This window comes from Pavona decussata, unplaced genomic scaffold (assembly GCF_977016875.1).
Source record: "Pavona decussata unplaced genomic scaffold, jaPavDecu1.1 SCAFFOLD_87, whole genome shotgun sequence".
Classification (NCBI taxonomy): Eukaryota; Metazoa; Cnidaria; class Anthozoa; order Scleractinia; family Agariciidae; genus Pavona; species Pavona decussata.
The window spans coordinates 4782722-4807109 of record NW_028145504.1 but is presented as its reverse complement, the minus strand read 5'-3'; the positions used below and the strand labels follow the sequence as shown (position 1 = coordinate 4807109).

Here is a 24388-nt window from a genome sequence, read left to right as displayed (position 1 = left end):
CTATATATACGAGCTTCAAACCCGCTCTGTGATTCAAAATCTCCGGAAATCAGTTAAAAGCTTAGCACAAAATTCTCGTCCGCCGAAAAGATCCTCCTTTTAATTTAAATGTGATGTACTTATCTCTTGTTCGGCTGCTCTTTCTTTTCCACCACTGATGTGTGTACAAAATTTCAGCTATAACGCAGAGGCAGTTTGCGATTAGGCGAGAAGACTAACACTTCAAACAGAAGCAACTGACGATAACTCAGCAATATTCGACGTCCCGTCTTCGTCGCCGCTCTTGTCCAAACGAAATTTCTAGCGCCGGACTAAATTGTTCCTCGTGTTGTACAAATCTGCTCGCGTGTGTTATGGCGGACATAACAAGCACGTTGTTATCGTTGTCTTCCATGAGAAAAAGTAACCGCGAAACATATGGTACCTGTTTGAATCACAACGACGAAAGTCGGTTCAACTCATTAAGCAAACATCTGCTTGTTAGAAACGTACTATTGGCTGCCGAAGGGGCTATTGTTTGGTCTCCGCTTTCGCTCGTCTTTGTCCGTTTTCTTTTTAGCTCGCCAAGCATCAGTAACAATTTAGCTTCCTAAATATTAAGTAAACGCCGGTTTAGTTGATGCTGTATAATTTGAATGCGTTATATTCATTGCGAATCTCGGCCGTACGTGCGAGTGTGAGTCTTGCCGTTTCCGCGAAGTAAGGTAATTCCGCGTTCAGGTTTTCCCACGTTTTTCCATACGGAATTATATAGACTGTTGTTTGTTTTCCTCGATTGTTTCTCATTTATTATTCACACAAATTAACCATCACATGGAATAGGCTCAATTCAGTTTAGGAGCGCTAAAAGAAAAGACAGCAGAAAGTGTTAGTTTACAATTTCAAGCAACAATCGCGGTAACAATGGAAAAGAAGAAAATTGTTTCTAATATTTGCAGTGGCGCTGTACAATACGCGAATTGAAAGTTTGTTCGTATGGTTACTTAGCTTTACGGCAGCAATATAATTTTGTTTTCTCTTGAGAAATTTCTCCGACAAAGAAAAACCGGTCTTTGTATGTTTTCACCTGTTTTTAATGTTTTGTTATTGTGATGGATTTATCAGAATAACTAATCCTAAACTGGCATTTAACTGATATGACCCAAGGATAGCCGAGAATGCAAATTTCTTTTGTCACCACTGAGATCGCAGTAAGATTTTTTTTTTCAAACAATGAGAGGCATCTCATGCCCTAAAAGCTTTCTCATTAAATTGTCTTTCGCAATAAACTGAACTTTGCTATTGATTTTGCTGTTTTTAATGGCTTGTTGTTTTCGCCGCTGTCAAATACACTTTTGATTTCTTTCAAAAAAAAACGATCTGGTGAAATTATTACTATATTTTAAGATCAAAATTTAGTTTGTTCCTCCAGGCAGTTGAACTATTCAAATTACAACTACCGCTCTTGAATATGACTTAACGGATTATTGCTATAGTACTGAATATTAAAATCACAAAGATTTTGCAAAAGTGGAAACGTTTGTGATCATTACGAATTAATTCATATTCCATTTTTGTACTTCTTTGTCTCCAAAATTTTCGCCCTTAATTGTGTTGTTTTCAATATCGAATATCGAATCAGGCTACTGAGCGTGTTTTTTATATCGCAAAGAAAAGTCGTTATTAAACCCATTTTTAACGAAAAGGAGTTTATAAAACGAATGCTTTTTTTTTTGGCGAAATTATTTCATGGCGATCATATATAACGAGGATCGTTTTAGCGATTTTTCATTTAGATATAAATGGTTCAGCCTGTTTCAAATTCCTCGTATTGTTGTACTTGTGGTAAATATTAAAATCATTGTTTTTATTTTTCCTTTCCCGCTCATGAGCTATTAATTACAAATCCTTTTTTTATATATAAAGAAACTGATTTCGGTAATATGTGCAACGTGTTTTCATTAGAAGTGTTCGCCCACACAGAAGATAAGCAACACCGAGCTCGTTTCTGACGCAACAGATCCCAAAACACAAGTTTCTCTGCAACACGTTCAACAAGCAATGTTGGACGGTTTTATATTTTTTAGCTGAATGTCGATAAAGCGAAACATTTTAAGCTGGAAAAATCATACTTTCACAAAAACTGCAACTTTTCTAGAATTAAAGGTCATAATGGTCAATGACGCATTTAGTATTTATGTAACCCAAAAGTTTTAGTTTCGCCTACGTACCCCGAGTCGCTCGATCAGCACTCATTTCAGGAAACCTATCATGGTTCACTGCCGCACAAACATTGTCAGGACTTATTTAACGACATCAAACAACAAATTTATTCATTGCAACTACAGCCCATATCAAAGAAAGAAGATCTTACACTTTTCAAAGTAAATCAAATGTGCGATTTTGAGGAATAGCAAGTGGTTTCAGCAGTTGTAGCTAGCTCGATATTTTACTGTTGTCTTCACCGTATGATCCAAATAAAGTCTAAAAGATAACTTTGTCTGATATTCAAGAGAATAGCTAATTAAATGAGCATCGCAATTTTTTTTTTGTTTGTTTGGTTTTTTTTTTACCAAAACCCGGCTTTGGAATTGTCTCAAGATTTTTAAAGATTAGAGACGTGCGGATATTGCAGCGCAGGTAGCCACTTTTCTCAGTAAAAATAAACGAGATTTTACTAATACCTTTCACATAAAGTAATGACTGAGGCCAGAGCGCCAGGTGCCAATTTAGTTTTTCTTATACTCCCCCACAGGTGAATTGCGGCTGCTAAACTACATTGTAAATTAACGCCCGCGTTGTTGGCTACAATTGCGCCCAACATGTTTGGAGCGTTTGAACACCCTGTTGGGCGCTGTTCAGAGTTGTTGTCGGTGAAGTTTGAAACGTTTCAAACTTTAAGCCAACACGTCCCACAACTTCTCGTGTTGTGATCGTTGAAGCATAGCTCAACAACGTTGCGTGCGTTTGAGTAGCTTGCGTGGCCGGCGTAATCCCCTTCCCCGATTACGCCGGCCACGCAGAAATGCCGAGCTCGAGGAATATGGTGGGCTCACGCACGCGCGCCACACATGGTATTCATAGCGATTTTGTCATTCACGAGGTTCATTATGCACTGACCAACACTGATGTGACTTATTGTGATCCATTGATCTGATGACGACCAACTGACAACAAATTTGCTTCGCCCAACAATTTGGGTCTTGTTGAGAGCCTTTTCACGGGCCAAACTAAATGACAGTGACTTTCTCCGGTGGTATTTTAAGTTATGAACACGTATAGTGTTTACAAACAAAATAGCGCAGTTTTGTAAGCTATGAAGCCGATTTAGGACCCCAAGAAAGAACAATTTCTAAAAAACTAATCCGTAATCCGTGACCATAATAAAATATAAATAAGTGATTTTGTCAAAGGAAAACAAACTCTGTGAACAATAAATAGATGTATTAAAATATTTTGGGACAGACCCTGACACGCTGCTAGAAGATGGCAAAACGCGAACTCGTGGTTGAAATGCTGCTAAATGATGGCGCAATGCGAACTCGTGGTTGCAAGACCTTGAAACACTGCTAGAAAGAACTCGAAATGCTGCTTGAGGACGACGAAACGCAAACTCTTGCTCGCAAGACCGTCAAACGCTGCTCGAAGACCTCGTGGTTGCAGAATGACAGCTACCCGACAGCACCTTTCGCGCTTGCTGAAATATTACCCGAGACGACCGTGCGCGCCTAGTTTGATCAAATCGAGATTTTTTTCGCATACTAACCAATTTACTTACAGTACTTACTTTCTTACATTTTGAAATTCCTTATATGCATACACGCGGGGAATCCTAGGGTGCCTCCTCGGGTTTTGGCCCCTGCGGGGGCAAAAACACATTGTAAACAATCTCCGTCATTAATTGAAGTTTAAATGAAAATTAGTACGAGAAATATTTTTGGTTTACTATCAGTGTCTATCTTCCTTTTTTTACGTTATCTTTGGAGACCAAAAGTTGACGGGATTGGGTGTGTTTGTAAAGCCGGCGTAAGTCAGGAAGACTGGTTCTCTCTGATTTGGATGTCAGAAAAAGGCCTAACGTTCAGGGTCTTGTTGTGCGATGAAGTGCAATGAAATGAAGCTTCCATCACTATTTTCAACAAGAGAAAGTTTGCCTGTCAACATAACAGGGAAGTCCAAAAAGTTGAGAACTGCTAACCCAATTACGAATTATAAACTTTAAAGTCCGTCAAATCCACAACGAAACTACAGCTAAATTCGTTAAAAGTTCTCAATTGTAGTTCTTTTCGATTCATGTTAGCTTCTGTCGTAAGAACAAAGGGAACAACTTCAGTTATCTCTAGTGCTACAAGGTGACCGTCACCCGAGATATTCATGGACGATACTTTGGCATCAGGAGTAAACACAGCTAATAGTGCTATTCTATCTTTGTGTAGCCTCCAAAAGCGAATCGACCGATCCTTGGAGTCCAGGCCTCCTGCTGTCGTCATGGCGATTGTGCCGTCATCGATGGTGTATATTCGGTGGACTGAACCTAGATGTGCAAGGCTGATTCTGTGAAGGCAATCTCCAGTTTCGATGTCATAGAGTTCTATTGTTCCATCGAACAATCCCAGGACCAGGCTTCTTGTTTCTGAGCTGATGGCCGATGAATGGACTTGGTGCTCTGCCCCGGAGATGAACAAAAGCTTTCCAGTCTTCACGTCAAAGATGACAGCCCGGTAGAGCTTTGTATCAAGGTCGAAAATGGTGTCTAACAAAAGGCTTCCATCTTTGACCAGCTCCATTTCTATAAAGAAATAAGGGAAGTGAGGAAAAAACGATCTAATTCTCATACTTAATTCAATTTGTCTTTCATTCTCACACAACTGCATTTCATCGTTCTTTTTTTTTTTTTTTGTTTCTTCAAAACATTACTTGCTCCAACGCTGCAGAATGTTTATTCGGGACAGTGAGACCTTTCAAACCTCGGACATCTGATTTTGCCGAACGTAAGGAACTGACATTGAATTCCTGTGCCCGTAGCCAATGGTGACTTAACAAGTACCTACAATAGTGACGATAACAGTGCGAGGAAGACTTTGTTACTCAGAGTTATTTTTGGTTTAAGAGGGCTCCGAAGTGTGGTAACTAAACTACAACCTATCATTTTCACCTTTTTAGTATTTTGACGCTTGACCGGGCTTAACAGGCGCCCGCACTTACCATTGAAATCTGCCTGCATATTCTCTAAGTTAATTTCCCGGATGCAAGTCCTCTGCTTCAGATCCCACACGGAGAAAAAGTACCGACTCTTGCCTGGGTCCTCCTTGTTAATCACGCTGTGCCCGGAAACACAGATGTCCCCATTTGGAGCATGTACGAGTCTACAAGACAAAATGTGTTGAATTGTTAAGAATAGGTCATAATTCATTAATAGTCTGTTTCTAAGCCCAGAGCTTTATCTTATAGTTTGCTTCCGTGGCCTAATAATTACAAAGTATGAATGTATTAGGCTTCTCCTTGAAAGAATACTAATCCACGCAGGCTATCCCCAAGGATCAGATATTGTCAGTGTCGTACCGGCAAAGCCAGGACAATGATCTACTGAAGGGACCGTTTCTCGAAAGCATAACTTAACGGGCCCAATAGGTTTTTGCATGTTGAAGGCTTTAAATTTAGCTTTCAAATCTAATAAAGAATGAATCCATTTTCGGCTCGGTAAGTTCTCGAAACGTTCTAGAAACAATTCACAGGACCTGTGCACTGACTCTCAAAAAAGAAACCCAACTTCTCACTAAGGTACCACCCTCACAGTACCCACTCTCGAAAAACAGGAGACACCTATCCAATAATCTGTCATTCAATTCCATGGTAGACCATATCCAATCAATCAAGATTCAATATCCATTCAATCATGCTACAAAAACAAGAAACGTATTAATTAAAATTAACTTAAAAACAAAATGATTTCTTCTGACCTTCGGATGTGTTCACATGGCATCTGAGATGTTCTTTTGCCAGTACGCATGTCATACACACAAAGAAAGCTTTGATCAGAAGACACTGCAACTACCTGATCCTTCCCATACACGAAACAGCCATTTTGTAGTCCTCCGTGCCAGACGTCACCTTCAAACTGACAGATTCTCTGCCTCTGGTTTAAATCAAAAAGATGCATCCTTCCAGCAGTCACAAGGATCACTTCACTCTCATTTGCAAACACCATCTGAGGTTTCACCCCATTTACAAACTGGACGTAATGTCCCGCTCGAAGATCCTTCACACGTAAACCATTCTTCTCCCAGCAGATTGCACGATATCCATACATATCAACAATTTCCAGCTCAACTTGCTCTTCACTTTCTTCGCTTGGGGATGGAACATTTCTCTCCAAATCCCAGAGTCGGATAATCTTGTCACGCGATGCGGTGATGACATGATTGTGGTCAATAAATTCCATCAAATGAATGCTACTAGGGTACGTCAACAGGCGTTCGGTGACTTCCCCGGAAACGAAGTCAAACACCTTGATTTCAGCTCGGAAAACGTTAGCAGTAGCCATAAACCTTGAATCTCCTAGTGTCAGAGCTTTGGACTTGTTTGCCGACAACGCATAGCATCGCACTTTATTTGACGGATCGGCTAACTTACGGACGAGTACTGCCTTTTTAATATCCCAAAGTTCCAGTGTATAGAAGGTGGTCCGTACCGCTGACCCCTTTCTCATGTTAGCACCTCCTTCACTAAGTGCTAAAAGCACCATGCCAGTCACGGTGACGCCGAGAAAGTGCACAGTGTGATTTGGGTTGATTTTCACTAAGTCTACGACTTCATCGGTATGAAAATGAACTTGTCGTATCCAACCGTTTGTAGGAGAGAGATTGTCTCTACCCGCGTACAGGACACTGTGGTCTTCAAGGGAACAAAGACACAAGGGAGACAACATCGCATCGCGCTTTTGTAACTTGCTGTCGTGAGTCTCTTGGACAAGACGTCCCGTCTGAAGATCATAAAGCTTAATGCTTTGGTTGATAATTGTCGCAAAAAACATTGTCTTATCCTTTTCGAGCACGCATATTGGTGCAGCAAATCTGTGCCCATGTATCACGGAAAACACCTTCTGGCCATTTGAAAGCCTCCACGCTGATATGGAACCGATACTCGAAGTCAAGATTACTGAATTATCGTGTGATATTGCCACATACCAGACGTCGTCACCTGAAATACACAAAAGAGATGGTGCTGAGTTTTCGATTGTATAAAGGAGGCTTTTTGTCTGCTTCACTCAGCGAAACCTCTTTGTGTTAAGCTGAATGAGCTAGATGGCTATTGGGGCGAGATTAGCTTACGTCCCACCCTTGATCTTGAGTGCGACTTTATTAAGAAGAAAAAAAATCTGTGTAACACGGGGAAAACCTCTCCGTGGAAGGCCCTTCGAAGTAAATCCAAACTCAGACTACAGTAATAAGAAGCGAGTGTTTTAAAAAAAACCCTCTTTGCAAAACTTGCTTCCTAATGTTTTTCCTCTCCTGTAAATAGCAGGACAGATCTTTCGTCTCCCTAGGCTTGACACTAACTAACTGATAAACAGAAATGAAATGACCGCGTAACTTACCCACTCCCTCTAAAGTCCGTACTAGTCTCCCTGAATGGATGTCCCAAATTGAGCAAGTTGTATCAGTAGAGGCACTTGCAATCAGCTTGCCATCTGCACTGCAACTGAGAGCAGAAGATGGTAACTGATGTCCCGACATTGAATGTATCAAAGGCCCACCAGGTGAGGTCAAACACACTGCACTTGGTAATAAGGATGGTCGCCATGAATTTTGAGCCTGATGCAGTAAGGACTTGATGTGATCCGACTCAGTGGTTGGGATGCGCCCCAGGAGCTGAGAAGACAATTGAGCGGGATGTTGAAGAAGAGCAAATGTTGACAGTTGAAGGGTCTCCTTAACAAGTTGGATGTCTTTGTCAACAATGTTCTGGAGAGCAAAATCAAAATCATCCATGAGGTCTCGGAGAGAGTAAGCCTCCAAACAAGTAAGAAGAAACTTGAAATTGCACAAGACGTCTCTTTTCAGCGTTTCTGTGTCGTTGCACAAAACCAAATGATAAGGCAGTTCGTTTATCTTGCGATAATTGAAGTTCTTTAGTCTTTTTTCTCCTTCAAATCTCCAAGGCTGATTGGGAACAAAACGGTCAGCTTCCAGATTCTCTCCCTCGCTTGTTTTGTAAGGCTTCTTTCTTCCATTGGCCCACACTCCCAAGAAGTAATCACTCAAAGCTTGATGGGTAGATATTCTTTCCTCCTCCGTCGAAAGGTACCGATCTCTTGCAGCTTCAATGAATTGCCGGTGATACCACGTGATGACGCTAGCACCGTCAGCTCCCCTGTCTACCAAGTAGCCAGCCAAATCACTCTTTATTCGGACCCCCAGTAATGGAGGGATTCGTCTGATTGGTGGTGTCCAGTACTGATAAACGTCGTTCAACACCTGATCGTCACATGACAGCAAGTCCTCTATTTCGGTACTGGTCAGACCGCTCTTGGAAGCGGTGATGTAAGCAAGGACATGCCGCACCAACAATGGTCCGTGTTGCATCTCAACCCTCTCAAACAGGGCGTTCACAGCTCCTAAAAATATTGATGGATAAAGTGAATTTGCAGCTTGGAAAGTTGCACAGAATTCAGTCATGAAGTTCAACCTTACCGAGATTATGCCTTTCAGGAACACAGTTGGGGAAAATAGAGGAGGAATGGATACGTGGTTAATTCTTTTGATGACTGGTTTTAAAATGTACGAGGCGATGTTAAAAACTGTCTTTTGTAGTCGGAGGTAATGGAAGATTCAATATCTGATTCATTGTTAGTTTGGATTTTTTTTTTCCTTATTATTTGGTGCAGGTTAAGGTGGCTCTCCCTTTTTCAACTTGTAACATTTCACGAATTTCTTCGAATTTTTTACTAAATTATGAAACTTTCAACCATGAATAGTCTTAAATTTTAGGGCGAATGAGTGAGTAAATGATTAAGAGATAAGAAGAAAACCCGTTTGTAAGAAAACAAGAAACAAATTCGGGTTTTTCTAATCAAGTTCGATAAAATTCTAAGGCTTCAAGCTTTACAATGAGTAAGTCTCCCCAAAATCAGCTGCACGCAAATTGCTACACCGACGACTGATAACGTTTCGCTCCGAATGGATCATCGACAATTGAAATGATAGCAGGTACGGCCAAATCAATTTAAAAAATCGAAATCTTCTTTCCTCATAATCGTTTATATCTTTTGTACAAAAAGTCAATGCTTTTATACCATAAAGACTTTTTTTTGTTATGCCAAATTTTAAGGTAATCTGGTAAAAAAATTGCTTCAAATGTCAGCATTTTAACCACGTGGAAAGGCTATACGAAATAGATCGCTGCTCAAGATAGAAGTAAAGCTTAGTTTAGAAACATCTCTAAATGGTCAAATACAATATTACAATATTGCATCCATGTTGTTTGATAAAAATTCGTAGCTAACCTCTTACTGTGTCTTGAAGCACAGTTTCACTGGGCAATGAGTAGGACTTCCATCTTATGGCTTCATCAAACGCCACCCGAATAAAGATCGGTAGAGAACACTTTTTGAGTGCTTCACTAACAATAGATTCTTGTGTTGGTGAAAGTGCTCTCCCAGCAATACTCAACCAATTGCTTAAAATTCGAAAGGCGTCGTCCTCGGGCAACTTGGGAACTTCCACAAAGTTTTCGTCAGAAAACAAAGACTACGGAATGAAATAAAACCAAACAAGCATTAAAACCATCTCAAGGCCAGGCCATTCTAAACAGGAAATAATTTTGTTTCTGGCAAGAGTACGAAAAGTGGACAAATTAAACCAAAAAATCAGTGATGGACTTTAATCTATGATTAAACATCTTATTGTCTTTTATTTAAGTCATTATCTAAAGAATAAACATGAATTTATTGCTCTAGTTACGGTTCTAACTTGTTCATTGCGAAGATGAAGAAGGGAAATTGTGAATCGTATCTATATAAGATTCATCTAGTAAACAACGGAAGTTAACTGATCTGTCGACTCTTTCCATTTATGAAAGGCTCGCGAACTCTCAAGCCATTAACGTCTTCGCAGGTTCTTTATAAACCGTAAAAAATAATATCACCAACCTGTAAAATTGGAAAGCACTCATATTCACTGTCAGGTAAAGTAGAAACAACAAGTTTAACGTGGTTTGGTAGGACTACAGGAAGCCATGTTAGCTGTCTGGCGTTATCTTCAGGACCAAACTGATCAAGTGAATCCAAGAAAATGAACAGCGGATTCTCTTCACTGGCCAACTGAAGGCAATTGGAAAAATCTTCTTGAAGCTCTTTTATATCCTTTTTAGAACAAGAACAAGATTTAATCATTTTATGCTTGCGCAAAGTTTTCACTTTGTACATCACATGTAAATAACTTTATTGTTATGCCTCTGCGTCCGTTGTAAGTGCCGTAAACCAGCCTCAAGTTTTGCACCTTATATTTTACAAACCTTTCTGATGGTGTTAGGGTCGTGGCCATAAATGTTACTTATTTGTTGGCAGACACTGTTCAAAAGAAGACGGATTTGCGAAGAATTGGGTGTGGTACCAATGTATCGAATTATGACGTTTGATTGACTGGAACAATTGCATGCTTCTTTTGCGACCATGGAGACCACTGATGTCTTGCCGCAGCCTGACTGTCCATGGATTACAACAGGAACACGTCTGTCATCCTGAAAAAAACAAAAGACTATTATTATTATTATTATTATTATTATTATTATTATTATTATTATTATTATTATTATTATTATTATTATTATTATTATTATTATTATTATTATTATTATTATTATTCACAACTGAATATATAAGTTGCAATGTAGATTGGAAAACGTCAGAATTGTTTGACTAGCGCTCGTAATCTGTTTCGTTCAGCACGAGGCGATTAGGAAAAATGACGTTGGCCGGGCCAGCAGCACTCAGTCCACGGAGCTTTCACGTGCAATGCATTTGTTTTTGCTTTTGAATATAACAAGTCTTACAATCCTGGACAAAGCTTACAATTTCAAACACTCAGCTAACAACGACAAGGACAACAAGGATTAAAAGCAATCTTTACTTCGTAATCGAAATTTGACATTTCTGCCTGAAGTTTCGTTAAGAGGATACTTATTGAACTCGGCAATAGTTGGCCAGACGTGTGATGAGCAAAAATTCAACAGGAGATGCCGGAACACTCCAGCTTGTCACCGTCGGAAGCATTGTAAATGCTTGAAAGTGGGAATGGAATACTACTCAATAAAGACTTTTTTCAGTTTTACAAGAATAAAAGAGGTTTACCTGAAGATATGTTCTACACCGGTCGAGGATTTCCTTTCGTCCGTGGAACGTGCTGCATTTGGTTTGACAAAATAGCAAATGCTGAACAACTTCGTCATACAATGGATCGCCGACATCGCTTTTGACTTTTTTGTGTATGGAATTAGTGATCTGTTCCTTCATTAGGGATTCAACTTCCTTGCACAAGTTATCGATATATTCAGTATGCTCAGGAACATCGTTAGGAGATATTCCTCTGGAGTTCCAGTGTACGTGAAATTTTCTGATATTGGAACTGGGCAGGGCCTTCATCACAACATCGTCTTTCAGTTTCTGTAGACGAAAAGCGCACTTAATTAAAAATATGGAAATTTTAATTCATGATTTATTAAATTTTTTTTGGTTAGGATTATGTATATTCTGGTTTAACTTGGTATTTGGTTTAACGAGTTTTCTCAAACCAGGTTTACTAGCACAATCTGAAAAAGAAAATTACAATGAAAATCAAACTGGTTTGAGAAATTTCGAAGCAAAACCAAATTTCAAACAACATATAAGCCGCCTCAGATTGAATTGTTCCATTCTTACCTGTAACAGGTCTTGTGCCTCAGTATTAATCTCTCGCGTTTGACAGCTTATGTCGATGAAAGACTGAGCATTTGCATCCTGCAAATGATCCTCAAGATCGCGGATATTCCTGCTGATCCAAAAACAGTGCTCCTCTGGATTCAGTTCACACAGAACTCCATGGCGAACTTCACTTTCCGTCACTAAACAATTAACAATATAAAATAAATGCCGTAGGTGAGATAAAAGTCTCGTTTTTTCAATTTATCTATTAACCCTAACCGATGGGAGATAAAACATATTCTAGATATCAAAATTATTATGTGAAGCTGATGCCACGTTCGAGGCACATCTGATCCAAGGGGATTGCAGTTGTTAATTCGATATACTGTACCCAGTTTGGTATATCAAACGGTTAACACGGTATTTTATTAGGTTGCGTTAACGATTCGCTGACTTTAGAGTGTGGAGGAAAGGTTCTTTTGTCCTAAAAGGGCAACATGGGGTAGAGTCGTTCAGATAAAAAACTGACGTACTAACCTCTACACCATCACGCCCACAAGATGAAAGACCGTCCATCAAATGGAAAGACTTATTTTAGAATTACTTTATATGCCCAACAAGAAAATGTCAAAGATGAAAGGAACTTTTTGAAGAGCACGAGAAGATTTCCATCCTTGCAAGCCGGGGTGTAAAGACAGTTACGAACTGTGTCAATTCCGCGAAAATAGACAGAAATAATTACCTGACATGAAGTACTTGTGAACTTGTTCTCCGCCTTGATCTCCAAACAGGTTTCTAGACTCTCGCCTGAGAATTTCCTGAATCTGTGTAAAGGTTCGATTCCACTGTTTAAGCGCAAGGTGTCTTTGCTTAGAATCACGACTGAGGTAGCCTGGAATGTGAGAGCTGACCGGCTGCAGGACGTAGGTGCTAGGAACTGAGTTCATGTCGCATATAAACCATTTCTCTAGAAGGCCTCTTTCTTCCTGGTGCGCCAGGTTACTCAAAAGTTGTTCAAATTCAGTGGAAGGTATCTTGGAGGGAAGGGGACGAAAACCATACTTCTGACCCAGAAAGGTCTAAGGAAAGGAAAGGAAACCTTAATGAACACGACAGCTACATTTGGTTCAATGACCGGTCTCTTTCACACAATTGAAAGAAAACGTTTTACGTACCATAAAATTAGGCCCAGTAGAAAGTTCCTGGCAAGCTTTAAGCTCCTTTAAACACAGTTCCATTGTTGAATGATCATCCGTAGATTCGTCACGCACGCCCCATCGCATATCGACCACCTAAATTGTAGGGAAAATTCGTCAAAATAATGGCCCGATTTATACTAGAGACGGATCATCCGTCTGCGACGAACTTGGGCAAAGAACGGTAGTTCGTCTGATAATTCGTCTGCGTATAAATACGTGCTTTCAGATGGATCATCCGTCCAGACAAACTATCTCGGTAGTTCGTCTTGACAGAAAAACTACCGTGGATAATTCGTCTTGACAGTTCGTCTTGACAGACGAACTACCGTGGATAATTCGTCTGGGCGGATAATCCGTCTGAAAGTCCGTATTAATACACAGACGAATTAGCAGACGAACTACCGTTCTTAGCCCAAGTTCGTCCCAGACGGATGATCCATCTCTAGTATTTTTACTAGACAAATGATTCGTCTTGACGGATTACCCGCCTGAACGGATGATCCGTCCCTAGTATAAATCGAGCCAATGTAACAACTGTTGCGTAAGGTGTTGATACGCAAGGCAACTTTTTCCTGCAACTAGCAACGAAATGCCGTTGCAAATCAAGTTGTGCTCGAATTGTCCATGTGAAAGTCCCTCCACGGAACTTATCTCGCAATCAAAAATTGCGTTGGGAGTTGCAGGAAAGCAGTGAAGGCTAGTTGTAGTATCGCAGAGATTTGCCAGTGATACGTTGCAGCGTGTAAAACGTAGTACGTATTCTACAACTTGTCTCGCAACACTGTCGTTACCGTTGTGTTGTGAGTGACAGAAACTAAGGATGGCCTTGCGTAACGACGATACTTTCATCAATAGAAAGACAAAAACTTGCAGACACGAACTACTTGAGTCGTAAACTTAGGAAAAGAACATTATGATAGTTTGGACAACTTTGGGAAAAAAAAGCATTTATATGTTAGTTTGTACAAACAAGAGAAAGACTGAGTAGCAAACCCACCTGAAACTCGTAGCCTTTTTCCTGTGCAAATGCCTTCAATCTCGGGTAAATTCTTTCCATCAGTGCATTTCTCTCTGCAGCCATGTCTAACAACATAAAATTGACGGACATTGTGTCATAAATATGGAAAATTAATCGCAATGTACAACAACAACAACAATCTTTATTTCCTCATGGCTAATTAGAAAAAATGATAAGTTACATTCTTGTGAAGTAAAATCTGGTAAAGTGCTTTGAATAATTTTGAAGAAGCGATTGAGGATGGAGGCCAAGTTAACCATCCGATTTTCTAGTCGGCCTACATATTACGTAATTATGTTTTGAAATTAATAACAGGTGAGGAACCGAAAATAAAGAAATTTAAGATAAAAGAACTAAGGGGATGAGTTACAAGAACTAACTGTCCCATGAACCTAGTTTAATGACCTTAGCACCCACGAGTCTCCTGTAGCTCAGTGGTAGAGCATCCGAACTGGTAATCGGAAGGTCTTAGGTTCGACTCCTGATAGGAGCACTCGGATTTCTTTTTTCCGAGTATGCCTGCGTCACTTTCTTGAATAATCATCATTCTCAAGAAGAATACATGTTTGCTCGTTCACGGAAACCAACTCCCCTTTCGCTCACTCACAACACATTTGCGAAAACACTGTTTTAAGTCCAGAATGTCTCAGTAACGCTGGACATTTATAATAATGGGATAAACGGTAATAACAAGGTAATGAGATAATGAGATTATAGTAAGATTGACAACTGATAATGGGATCTCGGTGGGGTGGATTTTCCGGTTATCAACATTTTGTGGGGGTTGATCATCTGCGTTATGCAGATGCGTTGAGGTGGTACCGTATGCGTGACCTCAACCAGAAATTGTGTTGTATTCCTGTGATGACGAAAAGAAGAGTGGCCGTTGGCATGAGGTTGAGAGGCAGGACTTGCACAAAAACAGCTAATTAGTGGTTACGCCAGAATTTGGTACACACATGTATCTGAACATTTCTGATGGAAAGTAAAACACTAATCTCGTACCCAGATCTCCCACGGTCAGGCGGAGGGGAGATCTGGTAAAGTTCGATTTGAGGCCCGGAATACGGGCCTGCCCATCATCCTTTGTCCACCGTGCTGAATGGCCACCGGCTCGTAACTGTGATCATTCCTGGTGGGGTGCTCTTCGGAACGTTCTTCGGTCGAGAGGACAACAAAACTTGAAACTTAAACCAAAACGAAAAAGGCAACAGGAGAGATTGCAATCAACAAGCGCGGTAAATCACTTTTTTACCAAGATTAGTTCCTACCCTTTGTGACCATCTAGACCATCTTTGTAATGAAAACTGTTCCAAGAACAAATCCATCGTAATTGTGCTTTCTCCACTCAAGATCAACGTGCTTATCGACGATCAATTAAAAAGACTTAGTCAACCGGAGTAAGCTGTACCAGTTTTCGCCTTAGATGGTAACTGTATTGAAGATACTGTAATTTACAGGCAGGGAAATGTCACATAATTTTTGTGCACCCCAAGGTAAAGGTAGCAACAGACAGTGCAGAGAGTTTTTGTTGTCGAAGCTTTATCAGAAAAATTTTGTGGTCGTTGTTGTAGATGAGGCACAATAGAGTTACTGATTGGCATCTTGGTGTTAAATTTCGCATTGGAAAGTCAAATGGTTCATGTCATATTTTCATTTGCAAAGTTTCAGAAATTGTGGTCTACCAGTGATACGTAAAAATTATTTCTTCTCTTTGTAGTCTTTCAGCTGATTTGGTCACACAAATTCTCCTTCTTCCATAAGTTAATGGTTTAAATTTCCAAACCAAATGGATTGTGTAAATGCGGCAGGTTTCTTTTACAGGCCAAAGGACACAACTCAAGGTCACTGTAATAATATAATTTTATATGAACCAGCTAAACAGGGCCTCCTCCTACCTACAACAACTGTCCACTCCTATAACACCAGAAATTCTGCCAAGCTTAATTTCCACCGACCACAAGTTAACTAACATAGGCAAATTTACTTTTAAGTACTCTGCTTCTGTCATATGGGAAACTGTCCCCATGGCATTGAAAAAAACAAAAACTTTTAACAGGTTTAAGAAACTTTATAAGGCCCACCTGATCTCTTGTCAATCAAATAATATATGTTCTGTTTAATGATCAAATATAATAGTATGTAACTATCTAATAATAATAATAGAGTTAAAAATAATAATAATAATAATAATAATAATAATAATAATAATAATAATAATAATAATGTCTGCTTATATTTTGATCTTTGTTGTCGCTGCTGTTGCTGCTGATGTGGTCCTTTTCCTTTCTTTTTGTTTGTTGTTGTTTGTTTGTTTGTATGTTGTTTTTTGCTTTTTTTTGTTTTTATTTATTTATTGTTTTGTTCTTCTTTTATTAAGCTTGTCCTGTTTAGATTTCTTGCTCGGTTCAGTATATCTCGAACATACCTTAATTTACACAAATGTAATTCTCTCTTGTACATCCTAGGTTCTACAAACATTTCCTACATTTTCTAATATCTCAATAAAGCTCAGTGTCATTTCTTTGTTTACTTAAAAGTAGGTGGTGGTCAGCTAGAAAGCCTTTGCTACTTTGACCACCACACACATTTTATAATTTGTACTGTATTTATTTTTATCTTGTAATCATTTGTTGTAATACTTTTCTTTCTATGTTAATGTTGTGTAAATAGTGTGAAATAAATGAACCATGAACCATCCTAGCCCTAACACCATGCTACTGTCTTGGTTATATACCAGCAAACCAGAAAGACCTGTCCGTGTAAATGGTAGGTGCCCAATTATGTCCAACATTAAAATACCGAGTACACCCTTGCTGTTTTAAAGGGGTTTTTTTTTCTCAAAAATGGAAGTTTGAATTTCTTTTGGGAAATGGAGGTACCACATCTGGATTTGGGATCTGAAGAATGTTTGGTTACTTGCAACTTGTGAGCAAACAGAGCAAGTCCCTATGATTTTCCCATTAGAGTTTTATTTGGTAGTGATGAGCTTTCCATTTCAGTGGTTCTTGATTCACCTTTATCACATAACACTTGAAACATTTTTACCTGAAATTTATGTTAAGTTTAGGGGACATGCCCCCTCGACTGCTTCTTTGATGACAAGTTAATAAAGGTTATAATTTTACACATAGGAGTCCACAGACTCGAAAATTAGAACCACATAATACACAAGTCTAATAATATTTGACTCTTGATATGAAGAACAAAGGTCATTATCTGCATTTGATTTGCAAGGCACAATGAGCTGCTTAAATAATCATTGTTGTACTGAGCATTGCATTATTTGTACATGCATAGAGGATGATACACTAAGAATAATACAAGGTTCTTTATGTCCAAAGCAGCTATCTTGGTGCTTGGACACTCACCTCTGATGGGATCCTTGATTTCAGCAAAAAAAAAATAATAACAATAATAATAGGAAGGTGTGAAGGTCTTTTGGGCTCATAAAAGTAGCAAATGGCAGATAAATACAAAACAAATAAAAAAAAAATATTTCCACTATTTGTTTTCCTGTGCATGTCTGTGTGTTCTAACTGTCACCCATTTCTGCAGCAAAACAACAGCTTTCACAGTAAGCTGATCTTCAGTAACCATGAATTCCTAAGTATTCCTTAACCATGGCCTTCCATAGCCAGGAAACAACATTTAATCAAACTGTCAGACACAAACCCACTGCAGAGAAGTGGTGGGGAAAAGAAACTTTGAAAACAGTGTCTGTCTTGGATGAAAATTCCTTGTTGATGCCAATTCCTTGAGCAAAAAAATTTTCTTGTATTGATATTTGCACCCATGTAAGGTCCTAACTTTTCTTAATATTAAGACCAGCAACGCAAAATTATGTTCAAGGACTTTTCACACAAGTACACAAAAAATATCAGAACAGTGAACCTTGAACCTTTAAGCCCCAGTAGTGATCAGTATCAAAATTTCTCCTAATATTTATCAATACACAATCAAGGAGAGGTCATGAGATCACCAGTGGTGAAATTTCTTGATATTTCAACAGCCTCCCTATAATGCTACTATGAAAAATGGACATGTAGAGACTAGTAAGGAGAAACTGTATGTTGACACTGAGGCTTAAAGGTTAAAAGCTAATAAATACAGAGCCATAATGTTAGTGATTATCGCAGCTTCTTTTAAGCTTCGTCCTTCCACCACCCCATGCGTCAAAAAGGGCTTAGTTACTTGAGAATCCCTTTTTATTCAGCCTTCTCATTATCCATTTTCTGGTAATTATATTGTCTTATTCTAATGGAAAGAATAACAACATCCCAGTGAATGACTACAGTTTTTTCTTAATTAATTGCATCTTTGTTCAGGGGGCACAACTCCAGAGTACAGCAAACGAGGAACACTTTCCTCAGTATTCCCTACAGCGAAGATTGTTGTCATGACAACAACAGCAACAGAAAAACAACCAAACTACAATCATACAAAGTTTGAATATGAAAGATTTATGGAGTACTACAAAGGCCCTCCTATCTTAATACAAAGTAATGTTGACCAGTTTGATTAAATATTTTCGCCCATAGCAGATGAACTTATCACCACCAATGTCAAAAATTAAGCCGGTCAGCCTATTATTTACTCATCATTAGTACTGTGTGGATTTGGGGGTGCCTTTTTGGGTGGAAAGCTTGGGGATCACCAGTTCTACCTTACTCCCCAAATTCCTCAAAATGCACTTTTGGCTCAGTCTCATTCTCTACAGACTGACAATGAATATTATTTGCCACAATCTTTGGGAATGGGGTTTGATTCTCATTGTGTTGGAAGGACAATAATTTATTCATTTTGGTCTTCCGCAAACTATGGAAAGTTTTTTCCAAGAAAGTGGAAGAGATGGGAAGCTTGCTACATCAAAACTTTACTTTAACAACAATCATATTGGTGCAAATATTGAAGAAATGCAACCCACCATGACAGATTAGTGTAAATACCCCTGAAATCTGTGCAGGGGAAAATTTTTGCTTATAACCACTTTGGTTTTGGCTTTTGTGTGAGAAATGCAGCTGTTGTGATATCTGTTGTCCGAAATGACTGTCATTGCTCTTAATTATGTGTTGAGCTGTGTCCAGCTGTTTTAGCCCTTGAAGATATTCACATCACTGATAGGAACTTTAGGAACTTGCTTCTCCCTAGAAATCAGGTGGAAGAAATTAAGGCAGAGTTAACAAGAAATAAAGGAGAAACTGAGGCCAGTGATAACTATTTGTATCAGAGAATGTGCTAAGGATTAACAATGGAAGTAGTAAATGAAGTGTTTTTAGTACTTCAAGGACTCCATACTAATGATAAAATAATGGAGAAATTCCCTCATCTTGAAGAAAAGAACAATGGCAAAAAGATTCTAAAAACTATAAGTGATGTCAAATCCAAAGAGGCATGTCCTCCTTTTAAAACTACTTCTTTTCTAAAGCCTATCACAAGCATAGACCTGCAAAACATTAGGTGGTGCAGACATGTAAACCAATGTCCCCATTTTTATTTTAGAGGAAGGCTAGTTTTATATTTTGGATCCAAATTTTTTTTAACTCAGCAGGTGGGAGAGAGGGGATAAAATTAAACTAACTACACTTACCTAAAGAGCCCTAATCGGTTCAGACAAGGTGTTCTCTGTTGTAGTACGGGTTTCATTACTATTACTTGGCGGTCATAAGTCGGACATTTTTCATTTCTCTTAGCTGAGGGGTGGGAGGGATATTGATCTCACCAGCAGATGAATAATAATATTGTGTGGACACTCTATCAATTTCTCAAAAGTCCTATGAGAGATGTTGTATGGATCTTGAAGGAATAAGCACACTGGTCTGAAAGGACTTATATTATATTATGAAGTCTCTTACTCAAAGTCCAGTTCAATTTATAGAAGGAAAATAGTCTTTTAGCAGAAGACAAAAACTGAAAATATGCTAGCAAATGCGGCGCGCGTGTTCAGGAACTCAAGGTAAAGTATTTTGGGGAAATTAATTTGCGTTTACTAAATAAATAATCATTTAAAAAAAAATCATTTTTTGTCAAGAAATACCCCCAAAAAAAAAATATGACCTACCTCCATTTTATCCCCAAAAGTAAGCAAGCTTATATCCATCGTGTTGGAAACTTGTGTAATTTGGCAAGGCCGTTTGAACGTTACTGCAAACTCTTTTCGGCTAAAGTCGCTGTTGTCTTCCGAAAAAACAACTTCTCACTGTTCTCTCCCCACACAAAGGGCATGTATGTATTAAAACGTCGCATGACAATCTTAATCGGAGCGAAAACTTTTCCGTGTTTTTGTTTCTTCCCCGAACTGAGCGAAAACCAAACACAGAAGGAAAGAGCCAATCACAGAGCAGATTAGAATGAGGCATTCTTAATTCTGGTAACCAACCAGAAATGGCGTTGTATCGAACTTTACCAGATCTCACATTTCGACATTCCCGAACCGACGACTGAGATCGGGGTACGAGATTAGTAAAACACTAACGAATTATTCCACGCTTAATTTAAACCACTTATTGAATTAACCTGTAAACGTAGAGCTGATGAATATGCGTATGATCTTAGCCTTTGCGGTTAGACTTTGCTCCAAGTCCCCACGCATAACTCTCCTGTATCGTGCAGCGAGCTCAGGGAACTGGTGCAAAGTGCTCTTTGTAGCAGCCGAGGAAAGCCTTGACCCCAGAATTGGAAGTTCGTCAAATAAGACAGATCCTGGTGACAACGTGGACTTATGATGTGTTCCACTGTCCGAGGTTTCTGTTCTGTGGGGAGAAATGGAAGGAATGAGACAAACGAAGGCAGCATGAATTTATTGTCCCGAAACCGATTGACAACCCACTTCTCAGCCACTTGGCCAACATTATGGATTAGGCTATGATTTAATCAGACGTTTGTAGTTTGTCTAGAAGAAAAACATCACAGTAACAAAATCAAAAAGGAAGAAGAAAAAAATAATAATCTCCCCGGCGGGGAACCGAACCCAGGTCTCCCGCGTGACAGGCGGGGATACTCACCACTATACTACCGAGGAAGACACAACGTGTTCAGGTGAATTAATTATAATGAACATATTGTTTTCTACGCTGCCCAATACGTTTTTCCCACGCACATACTGTGAATGATCAATAGGAAATTATACTAGCCATTTTGATGCAGTTCATCAACGTTTAGAATGGAGGAAGGTACAGATATCAGTTTCATATTTGTCGGTTAAATTTGAGAACATACGTCGGCTGTTGGTGAGCCCTTCTATAATTACATGTACAACAGTAAAGGCAGACGCAAACTAACAAAACATTTTAAACGCAACCAAACCCTTTAGTTCGCTTTCTGATTTCTTCGTCAGCATGCTTGGTATTGCGTAGAGCGTTCCCACTGTCCATTGTCGGTAATAATAGCAAACTTTTCTGTTCTTCCGTTGATTCCCTTTGATGTTATTTGTTCCCAATTTCTTTAAACCTTACAAGGTACCCAGCTGCTTTCTCGATGATTCTACAATCTGTTGGTCATTGGCTAAAATAGGTCTCGTGCTTTGAGGCCGTTCAGCTGAGACAATGAAATCTATCGATCAGTTCTTATAATGGCCAGACTGTTCACAGTTCCCCTATTTTTCCGTGGGATTCTCGAGACTGGTACGCTTTGATGGAGTTGCCGCCATCTTGGTTTGTAAAAGTGAGCGCAATCTGGGGAGAGTGTCTAAACTACCGAGAGGAGCCGTAGTGGTGTTTAGTTGAGTGGGGTGGGGGAGCGAAAAAATAGGGATTTTTCTCGCCGCCTCCCCTCTCCCGCTGGCCTCGATAGTTTAGACACTCTCCCCAGATCGCGCTCGCGCAAGATGGCGGCAGCTACCAGTCTCCAATCTCGTACCCAGAGTCTTCAGGCTTTTTGGTCAGCGGGGCAACGCCGGGAAGACTCTGGGGACATCGAATTTTATTACCGCAGGATTTCTGCGGTAAAACAATGGAAACCGTTACGGAACAGCCAATCAAAAAAATTGAATTTTTTCGATGTCCCCAGAGTCTTCCCGGCGTTGCCCCGCTGACCAAAAAGCCTGAAGACTCTGGGTACGAGATTGACCAGTCTCGAGACTAGAATCCCACGGAAAAAATAGGGGGACTGTGAACAGTCTATATAATGGCCACCGCCAGCCGTAACCGAACCTCTCCCTTTAAGGTCAAGTCGTAAAAATAGGTCAAGTCGTAAAAATCAAATCAAAATCAAAACAAGTAAATTATTAATAACCGAAAAATACTACTCACATAAAAGTCTCATCAGTTTTCAGTACGCCGAATGTCTGTTATTATCAGTTAACTCTTCTCAGACCCTCTATACCAGTGACATTAAATGAAACGAGTTTTAAAATACTCTGCAGATAAGTTAGCCTTATGCATGCTAAGCAGACGCCCGGGGGCAGACGCTCTTTGGGCTTGTCACGCATTCCTCCCCCACTTTGGGGAGGAATGCGTGACAAGCCCAAAGAGCGTCTCCGTAGAAGGCTACAGATAAGTTTTAAAACGCAATTAGACTAACCTCGACCTGGTGATGGTGACAGAGCCATGTCTTCCTTTAATCTCTTTCAATGATTTCGTACATGTTCCACCCATCTTGAAGAATGTTGAAGAACAGAAAAGCAAATCCCTCTAGTTTCCTTGTCTGAGACTGATACCTAAAGAAAAATTAATCGACGTTTGGCAGGCCTTCGTAGATCCCCACGGCCCCCTCAACTCGTACCTTCCCTTTGATACCCTGCTAAACTGACCTGCGAAAGGCCTCCTTCCGCGATAACGGAACAAAATGGCGCGAAACTCAAGACGCGTGTTTGAACTTCCGCTCTAGTTTATTGCTTTATCTCTCAGAAAAGGCCTAATAAAAAATAGTAAATTTAAGGAGATTTATGGTGTTTTACTGAGTGCCTCAATGTTGCAACAGCGTCAGGTCGAATCAGTGTAAACTGTTTTTGAACGACGACTTATCCGTGACTAAGTCTGTGGTATTTCAAGTGCTTTTTTATTGACGTCAACAATATACAATGCGTCATTCATGTCTTTGCAAACCGGAGTTTTGCTACCGAAATTTTCTTGAATTTAAATACTATGAATCTAGTTATGAGAAGACTTACTTTGGGTAGCTATAACAGCTGTACAAAAGTGCCGAGTACGAAGGCTATGAGCATGTGTCTTTAGAAGAAAATACGCATGTAAATTACCGAGAAAAAATTAACGTACAATGCCATCACACTCACTACGATAGCTCCGCATGATTGCTTTACGCCAACAAGCGTTATTTTCCTGTATGCCACATGTACCGAGAATGTCGAAGAATGCACGAGTCACACTGAACACTTCAGTACTGAAAAAGATTTCACAGGACTAAAACCTGGGAGAAGTAATTAGTTATTTACTATTGTGTGTGGATGTGCTGCATTGTTCAGTGAAAACGCCAGTATGTGCATTGAAATCAAAGCATATTGACTTCCAATTTGTGTCTTGACGAAATCTCACGAAAACGGAATAATACTAGATTTGAAAACAACGAAGGTAATTCAGTATATTGCTAACCAGTCATGTAACTTGAAATGTAAATACACAGTATAAGCCAATCAACGGATTTAACGGTAAATGCATAATAAAGTGTGACAGATCAAGAAAGACCTTATTAACACTGATGAGAGACCTTACCACAAGATTTCATCTCCGCTGATGTCCTCACAATGAAAGGAGGTTTACATCTTTACTTGTGTTTCTTCTTGTCACAGTGCATTAATGATCCTCGCTCGCGTGAATCTAGGCACACCGCCGTCACTTCATTGTGTAAGGTGTTTGGACTACGTATGCAAATATTTTACTACTCCAAAGACAACTAAGGCTGAGCTGTTGCTTGGCAATATCAAATGTTTACAACCGAAGCTGAAGGAATTTTGACACAATGGTATATCTCTGAATAAATTAAGTCGAAAGAAATAGAATTTGAAAGTTTGGGGGCGAGGTAGGTGAATTTAAAGTAAATGACTAACCTTCACTGCAAATAAATTATCGTTGTAAATAACAAAATTCCTTTTGTGGTCAGGATCTTCTTTGACGCAACTTTGAGTTTCATTGTTATTATTAACAGGTGAAAATTATTATTTCGTCATTCACGGAAAATTGAGTTTATTTTTAATAACAGCGATTAAAGTATACAGTCGCTGGTTTGATCTGTATCACATGAGCTGAAGTGAACGCAGTTGCTAAGCATCAGTCCTACTGATCGAGTACTGTTATTCGCTGTTCCATCTCACCAAAACGAAGTATTCAAGTATTCATA

At 39.5% G+C, this 24388-nt stretch overlaps 1 protein-coding gene and 1 long non-coding RNA gene across 4 annotated transcripts; both read right to left on the bottom strand.

Annotated features, from left to right (window-relative positions):
- Window positions 1-3402: 3402 nt before the first annotated feature.
- On the bottom strand, window positions 3403-24039 carry LOC146474944 (NACHT domain- and WD repeat-containing protein 1-like). 3 transcript variants are annotated; one of them, XM_085116690.1, is made up of 16 exons: window positions 23764-24039; window positions 23205-23262; window positions 22616-22751; window positions 20612-20847; window positions 14075-14160; window positions 13054-13170; window positions 12621-12957; window positions 11897-12078; window positions 11330-11641; window positions 10495-10719; window positions 10130-10342; window positions 9485-9728; window positions 7577-8596; window positions 5940-7179; window positions 5185-5345; window positions 3403-4768 (listed from the first exon to the last, which is right to left on the bottom strand). In XM_085116690.1, exons 3-16 carry the CDS (start codon window positions 22687-22689, stop codon window positions 4182-4184), a joined length of 5034 nt encoding a protein of 1677 aa, XP_084972816.1. In that variant the 5' UTR covers window positions 22690-22751; window positions 23205-23262; window positions 23764-24039; the 3' UTR covers window positions 3403-4181. The 3 variants fall into 3 exon arrangements, with proteins under 3 accessions (XP_084972816.1, XP_084972815.1, XP_084972817.1); XM_085116689.1 differs by lacking the exon at window positions 23205-23262; XM_085116691.1 differs by lacking the exons at window positions 22616-22751; window positions 23205-23262; window positions 23764-24039 and adding an exon at window positions 21401-21780.
- On the bottom strand, window positions 18286-20561 carry LOC146474945 (uncharacterized). The gene is made up of 2 exons (XR_014866018.1): window positions 20157-20561; window positions 18286-19242 (listed from the first exon to the last, which is right to left on the bottom strand). It is a non-coding gene; the product is annotated as an uncharacterized LOC146474945 (long non-coding RNA).
- Window positions 24040-24388: the final 349 nt, after the last annotated feature.